The 8566-nt window shown below is 50.0% G+C and overlaps 1 protein-coding gene across 1 annotated transcript in view; it reads right to left on the bottom strand.

Moving 5' to 3' along the window:
- The window catches only part of tshz2 (teashirt zinc finger homeobox 2), a 32710-nt gene extending 31381 nt beyond the window's left edge, over positions 1–1329 (bottom strand). The window contains exon 1 of the mRNA XM_028994870.1: positions 962–1329. Within this exon, the coding sequence (XP_028850703.1) occupies positions 962–1001 (40 nt within the window). The 5' untranslated portion in view covers positions 1002–1329. The remainder of the gene's footprint in view (positions 1–961) is intronic.
- Positions 1330–8566: the final 7237 nt, after the last annotated feature.

Here is an 8566-nt window from a genome sequence, read left to right as displayed (position 1 = left end):
AGTGTATTTGTTGTTGTTTTGTATTAGTTGTATTAATTAATGCAGGTAAATTCATGCAGGTTTTTGTGTGTCCGGTAGTTTGTTGACGCTCCCTAACGCCGCCGCTGCCGAAACAGAAGAGAAAATATTAAAAACCCGAGAAAAATCCCGCCGAAACGTGGCCCGACGGGCGTGTTCCCGCGCGGGGTGATCGGGGTCGCGACGCTGATCAATCAAACGTCACATGAGCGAGATGAAGGAAGGACGCAGCTTCATCCTCATCATCATAAAATAAATCATCTTCACAAAGACGGAAACAGGAGCGCAAACCCCGACACACACACTCACACACACCGCTTACAGCCTCACAATCACACCGCAACACAGGTAGCAATTTCATATTTGTATAAATGAAGAACAATATTCCATCCGTGTGTGTGTGTGTGTGTGTGTTTGAGATTTTTAGAGTTCATATGAAGTTCATCGCTGCAGCTGCAGCTGACGTTCCGTGAGATAAAATCCGCTTCAACTTTTACCCCCGAACAAAAGCAAAAGTTTCCCCCGACCAGCAGAATAACACACACACACTCACACACACACACACTCTCACACACACACTCACACACACACTCACACACACACTCTCACACACACACACTCTGAAGACGCAGCAGAGGTGGAACTCCAGCTGCTCGCTGGTACTGATGGATGGAGGTGGGTGGTCGCGACTAGTCAGGATAACTAGTCCAGGTGGTCGTTAGTAGTCAGGATAACTAGTCCAGGTGGTCGTTAGTAGTCAGGATAACTAGTCCAGGTGATTGTTAGTTGTCATGGTGACTAGTCCCTGTGATTGTTAGTAGTCATGGTAACTATTACAGGTGATTGTTAATAGTCAGGGTGACTAGTCCGGGTGATTGTTAGTTGTCATGGTAACTAGTACAGGTGATCAGGTTAAGGAGCGGATCGGATCGGCGCGTCTTACCCGCTGCGCGCCGCGGCGCCTGCTGCTTCCTCCTGGGCATCTTCAGCTGGAGTCACACCGCCACACCGTCCATACACACACACACACACACACACACACACACACACACACTCGGCGCGGGGAATGCCGGGATCTGTAGAATCCAGAACCGGAGCGGCGTCGGGCGCGGAGCGCGTCTCTCCGGTTCCGCGTTTCTGCTCCGCCTGCAAAATCTGCGCCGAGATCAGAGCCGCTCCGTCCGTGTGAAGCAGCAGATCACAAACACACACACACACACACACATATACACACACACACACACACAGTAGCTCTGTCTCTCTCTCTCTCTCTCCGTGCAGGCGGGGCGAGGCGATGCCAGCAAACATCGATCCAGAGAACAAACTGAACATTAAAAACTCCTCCTCCTCCTCCTCCTCCTCCTCCTCTTCCTCCTCCTCCTCCTCCTCCTGCCGGGCTGCTGATGGCGGAGAGACGCTCCTCGCCGCAGATAACGCGCCGTTAAAGAGACAGCGCCGCGCGTTACTGCTGTGTGTGTGTGTGTGTGTGTGTGTGTGTGTGTGTGTGTGTGTGTGTGTGTGTGTGAGTGTTACGTTTCTGGTTACAGTGATTATTCGGGTGAACACGACGTCCAACACCCCAACAGTAAACTCCTGAATCTTCTTCTCCTCTTTCTTCTCCTTTCTCTCCTCCCTTTTCTTCTCCAGCTGCTGGTTAAACTGGTTTGTTTCTGGGCTGAAATGCAGCACCAGTGAAAACTGAAGATAGTGAGAAGACAGGACATTTCACACCTGAATCCTGTACCTGTGGTGGGCGGAGCCACATGATGGATGATGTAAACACACTCTGGCAGGTTTCATACATTCCGGTAGGAAACAAACAGAAACACAAACTCACTTCTCTCACAGCGACCAATCAGAGCACGGACAACGCAGCAGGAACTCGAATCTACAGACCCAGTCCAGCTCACACACACACAAATATGCACCCATCAATACATACACACACATACACACACAGTGTTATCCTTGTCAGCATGCTGGTGTTGTTCTTTTGCCAGTGACATCCAGAGATCCCTTTTACAGCATGGTGTGTGCGCATGTAAGCGCATGTGTGTAAGTGTGTGTATGTGTGTGTGTGCGCGTGTGTGTGCGTATATGTCTATGTGTGTGCGCATGTGTGTAAGTGTGTGTGTGTGTGTGTGTGCATGTGTGTATGTATATATATACGTGTGTGAAAGTGCATGTGAGTGTGTGTGTAAGTGTATAAGTGTGTGTGTAAGTGCATGTGTGTAAGTGTGTGTATATGTGTGTGTGCGCGTGTGTGTGCGTATATGTCTATGTGTGTGCGCATGTGTGTATGTGTATATATAGGGTGGTAGTAGCCTAGTGGGTAACACACTCGCCTATGAACCAGAAGACCCGGGTTCGAATCCCACTTACTACCATCGTGTCCCTGAGCAAGACACTTAACCCTAAGTCGCTCCAGGGGGACTGTCCCTGTAACTACTGATTGTAAGTCGCTCTGGATAAGGGGGTCTGATAAATGCTGTAAATGTAAATGTAAATGTATATATATACGTGTGTGAAAGTGCATGTGAGTGTGTGTGTAAGTGTATAAGTGTGTGTGTAAGTGCATGTGTGCGCGTGTGTATATGTGCGTGTGACTGTGTGTAAGTGTATAAGTGTGTGTGTGCACGTGTGAGTGTGTGTGAACTGCCTGGACCAGGTTTGATATTGAGGAACGCTGAACGCTGTATTCTGTAAATGTGCCGATTTTGACGAACATGATCTGTTACTGACCGTCACCAACATCTACTGAATACGAATAATAATTCTAAACCATTCAGAACAGTCATCAAACTGGACAAATCCAAAAAATGATCTAGTATTATCTATGTTGGATAAATTAACATGAAAAGAATAATACATAGTTAAAATGATTTATTGCTATGAATGATTTAAACCCATAGTGATTTAAATATTTAAATGTAAAAACCATCTTTCTGTAAATAATTTATCTTGGTAAACATCAGTGATGACGGGTTTATGTATGTTGTCTGTCAGCTTGATATCGGAGCCCAGAGCCGCTCGCATTTTTATTCATTATTTCATCTTCACTTCTTATTCAACTTCATTTCTGCAGATTCTGCTTTTGCTGATCCCGTCACCTCCAGCAACGAGGAACGCGGAACACCGTAGTCAGGTTCTCCACCTCCTCCTGGCTCCTCCTGGACACCACTTGGTGGTTAGATCTTCCAGATGGATGGAGCAGGAGCAAGTCTGCCTGTGTGTGTGTGTGCACCAGTGAAGTAAAGGAATCAGCGTTGCCTGTCACTTGTCCCTCTGTGCAGTGCAGCTCAGCTCAGTGTGTGTGTGTGTGTGTGTGTGTGTGTGTCCACCCTGGGTCTGTCAGTGTGTGTTCGGACATGACCTGTCGTGTTGGGACTCCCCTCTCCAGCCTGACGGACGTTTCCACAACTCTCCCCGCGTGTCCGTCACTCACCGGCGGGGCTGACGGTGGCAGAGGGTGGCCTGTCCCTCTGCCACTTCCCGTTGTCACGCACGCAGGCGACGCCGACCTGACGGCCACCGCCAATACCAGACCTGTCCTCAGGTCCATCTGGTGAAACCCTCCAGTCATCAATTCCAGAACGATCCAGTAAGAACATGAAGAACATCACTGCGTATGGAAATAAAGTCCTTCTTTAACGGAGACGGATGCGGCCGCCACCCATGTTCTCGCTCTGAAGAGGACGACTCCAGCTTTTAATAAACACGTAATAAGAGCGAAAACAGCTGGTAGCTGCGGCGCAGATGGCCGCTTCCTGGCACCGCGGAGGAGGGGACCACACATGCAGATGGCTCATTATGCCGCCATTTGGTTATGCATATTGCACAGAAAATGTTTTATTCCGACGCTCAACAACCAGCGTACGCCGTACAGGTGCTGCTACCTTCCATGCGGCTGTCGGCACTTCGGGGACCCGGTCACGCTAGCTGGAGCGGCGAGACGAGGACGTCCCACGCGCGCTATACTTCTTAATGCATAATGAGCGCGAGTGATGGGCTCGTCGCTGATTCGCTGCAGCGTGGACACGCCCCCTCTCAGGATGGTCATGATAACAACAACATTTATTTATTATACAGCCCATAATCACATACAGTATGTCTCAATGGGCTTTGACAGGTCGTACAGGTGACCCCCCAAACTTGACCCTTCTGCTCACAAGGAAAAACTCCAGTAAAAAAGAAAGGAAGAGACGTTGGGAAGGACTGATAGAGAGGGACGTCCTTCCAGGGTAGAGTGAACCTGCAGTTGGTGTCACTGCAGGGTTGGTGATGGTTTGTCCTACAGCTGTAGAGGTGGAGAAGTGTAGTATAGAGCATCTGTCCATGTGTGGAGGTCCTGGACAGTGCAGAGTAGGTTTTAGTCCAGTGTCAAGGTGGACATTACGCGTCCATTATGATGCTACTGGTCCATTTGAAGATCCCTGAAGCTCTAATTGTTACGGGTTCATCTCATGTGGAACCAAGAAGGAACCTTTCAGTAACCAAAGTGGCAGATTTCTCGGTGAGAACGTTTGTGGAGTTTCCAGAAGAACCCGGCGAAGCTCCGGCTCAGTAACTCGGCGTTTGACCTTCGTTCCTCACGCCCGGCTTCATTATGTGATCAACTCGGCGCCTCGATTTCGTTGTAACGCGGCGTGTTAATTGGCGGGCGGAGGAGAGCAGCCAGATTCCCGCTTCCTGTGGGCGGGCGTGGCGCGAGGCGGCGAAGCTGTCCCCTCTCATCTGTAAACCGCCGCAATGTGACCTTTATCTCGGCAACCAGCGTAATGCGCCGGAGCACATGCCAGTCAGTGTCGGGCCGGGACGGGTTTGGCGCAGGGCATGCTGGGAACTCCCGCCGCATTTAAATATAAAAACGGCGCGTTACGTGGTGTCGGTACGGTGATTAATAACGCGAAGATTCCTGATCTGGTGACGTCCTGCAGGACCTCGCCGGCGTCCCCCCCCCTCGATGCTCATTTTCCTGCTCATCAGCGCGGTTGTCAGGTCGCCTCCGTCTCTTTGATGGCATCACTGACAATTAGCAAGACGGCGCCGCGCAAAACCATCTGGACAGGCGCATTCCTCACTGCTGAGCCCGACAGAAACGCGTCTCAAGGTCGGCCTTCAGGTTCCTCAGCTGCCGCGGTGACAGATCCTCTCCGGCGTTGTCGCGGTAACGTCGGGCCGCGGTCCAGGCCCCGCTCGGCGGCGAGCCTCCCGGAAATCGCCACCGGTGACCGCGGGGACACCGTCCATCCCGATTTTATGTGGTTTAATCCTGATCTCGAAACGAGGAAAACTGAGTCCTGGCGCATCAGCTGGTCCGAACGTCAATCATACAGACCGAGACGCGAGCGACCGTCCCCGTCCCTCAGAAGGCAAGATTTGGTGAACGGATTTCGGAAATGATTTCTTCTGGCCAGCCTTTCCGGAGCACCATGGGAAGCTTCTACTGTAAGACAGACAGTAAGACAGTAAGACGTACGTATGGGTGCTAGTAGCCTAGCGGGTAACATACTCGCCTGTGAACCAGAAGACCCAGGGTTCAAATCCCACTTACTACCATTGTGTCCCTGAGCAAGACACTTAACCCTGAGTGTCTCCGGGGGGGACTGTCCCTGTAACTACTGACTGTAAGGGTGGTAGGGTACTGTAAGTAGGGTGGTAGTAGCCTAGTGGGTAACACACTCGCCTATGAACCAGAAGATCTGGGTTCAAATCCCACTTACTACCATCATGTCCCTGAGCAAGACACTTAACCCTGAGTGTCTCCGGGGGGGACTGTCCCTGTAACTACTGACTGTAAGGGTGGTAGGGTACTGTAAGTAGGGTTCTAGTAGCCTAGTGGGTAACACACTCGCCTATGAACCAGAAGATCCGGGTTCAAATCCCACTTACTACCATCATGTCCCTGAGCAAGACACTTAACCCTGAGTGTCCCTGTAACTACTGACTGTAAGTCGCTCTGGATAAGGGCGTCTGGTAAACGGCGTAAAAGTAAATGTACGTACGTACGGCGCTCCCGCTCTCCTCCATCCTTCTTTGCATCGGTTTTTGTGCACATGCTGAAAATGAACTGAATGGATACGGATACGGATCCGTTACCGCCGTACGTTTATCGGGTCAGTGTTGCGAGACGAGTTTGAGAGGCGGGTATCCATTCTTTTATTCGCAGCTTGGACACTGACCCCCAGTGGTGAGGAGGAAAACTACAGATTACGACACACGGTACAGACGCAAGTATATCAGTTAACAACGTTAACAACGCAGCTGTGTTGGGACGCAGCTCACAGCTACGTACCTTTCTGGCTTAAGACGTCGTCTCCATGGAAGTTTAGTCTCCACACAGCATTTCGTATTGGATGGTGTCACACACACGCATGCACAGGACAAACGCATATAACAAGATCGTCTGACTTTTCATTTTGACGTAAATACATGTGATCGTAGCCACACTCAAAAACGCGACACACACACACACACACATATATAACTTTAATAAACACTGATACAAACACACAAGTGAGAGAACACAGTAAAAGAGCATCACGAGACACAGAGTGTCATCATCTGCGTTTCATCCTGACCAGACCCTCAACATCACACACACACACACATCTGTCTCTTCGCTCACTGTGTCACATGCAATCAGCCAGCATGGCAGTTAATGCTCAGCCGCAAGTGTTTAATGCTGTAGGCCTCAGGGTGTGTGTGTGTGTGTGTGTATGCATGCTTGTACGTGTGTGTGACGGAGCCGTATCGGAGTGTATTGTTCTTTTCGCCTCAGCGCCAGCGCAGCATCGCATGTCTGAAGTCAGCAGAGAGGATTCAGCACAGTGTGACATCATCAGCGATGGGCGGATCTGAGACTCTGACCTCAATCCACCGCTCTGCTATTCGGGAAAGACCCAGTTAACCTGGTTCTGTAGGCTCCTCGTCTTTGTCCCGGGGAACCCTTCCACAAACCCGACAGCGATCCGTCACGGAGCCGCGGAACAGACGGGGGAGGTTAATAACATCTGGCAGAGGCATGTGTGGTTCTGTCAGGCAGGAACGCTTCTCATTCACAACTTTCAACTTCTCTCGTCAACTTCGGCCTGCAGCTTTTCACTTTTCATTTTTTTGGACATGATTTATCGTGACGATAATAATTGAGAATTAGCATGTAGTAAATACTTTATATTTTTACTTAAACGTAATAATTCATTATTCTCAAGGCATAAGTCTAATCTGCAATAATCATAATTTTCATTAGACTGCATGCACGCCTGATGCCAGTTGTGATTGCAATTTATACTGCAAGGTTTCATCCTCAACTTTCCTCAAGTCTATTTGAAAAAATGCATTTCACTCACTTTCCAAAACGTACCCAGACATCCCGGGGCAGTGGGCGGGGCAATGGGCGGGGCAGTGGGTGCAGAAATGACCTCCTAAACACCATGCTGACGATCTATGTGTGGAGCATAACTCGCGAATCATGATGCATTCGTATGCAGGGCCATTCTGATCATTTTACCAACTTTCAGCAGAGACACAGATCATGTGGAAGTGACGTGATTGTCATTGTGAGACACTGCAGCACGCGGTGACACGGTGAAACATGTCCTCTGTTTTTAACCATAACTCTTGGTGACAGTAGACACCATGACAGGCCCCCGGGGAGCAGTGTGTGGGGACGGGACCTTCATCAAGGGGACCTCGGCGGATACGAACACACAACCTTCCGATTACGGGGCCACTTCCTTAACCGCTAGGCCACCACTGGCCCGTTCTAATCCACAGATACCGGTATGTAGAACAACTTGGTTATATAACGAAGTAACATTGTGAGCAAATAGTTTTCAGCTCGACGCTTCAGAAGGGGGCGTGGCTTCGGACGACACGCCCACAGTGTTTTAGTGCAGAGAATTTATCAAATAAACTGAAAAAAATAGAAAAATTTGCCAGAATGATTAATAACACATTTATGTATAACCGTAACCCAGCCTTTAAACGAATTCTGATCCAGTTGACTCAAATGAAATAGTTGTGAAGCTGCGGATTCGCACCTCCGGTAAATTCGCCAAAAAATAAGTAAACACCGCGGCGCTCGGCAGAGACAACCTGCCGAATTAAACTGCGGCGGCCATTAGCGGCGTTAACAGCCGCTGTCATCTCTCGGCTGAAATTCCGTCCTGAAATTCCGTCCTATTCCTGTCCTGCTCCGGTCCCCATCAGGGCCCCGGTGCCCGCCGACTGACGGAGGCATTATTCCGACGGGGATTGTTTGACTAATAAGCATTTTTCTGGGCTCGGCCGCCCTGCACCAGTCACTAGAGGACACCTCAGGAAGGAGGAGAAGGTGGACCAACACCATTAAATGCAGCCAGCGATCCGTGGAGAGCGGCGTGATCTCACTGCACAAGCCGTAAAGGAGTTCTAGAAACACGGGGTCAAGGTTCCGGAGAAAGACAGACTCCAGCGTGTCCTGCTCTCGGTCCAGTTAACCGTACAGATGGTGCGAGGAGTGCGGCCGGCGGTGGAACACTAGTCCCGAGAGCAGAGAGCAGATTGT

This window comes from Denticeps clupeoides, chromosome 10 (assembly GCF_900700375.1).
Source record: "Denticeps clupeoides chromosome 10, fDenClu1.1, whole genome shotgun sequence".
In the NCBI taxonomy this organism is placed as follows: Eukaryota; Metazoa; Chordata; class Actinopteri; order Clupeiformes; family Denticipitidae; genus Denticeps; species Denticeps clupeoides.
The sequence above is the reverse complement of the archived record's forward strand: the minus strand, read 5'-3'. Positions and strand labels throughout refer to the sequence as shown.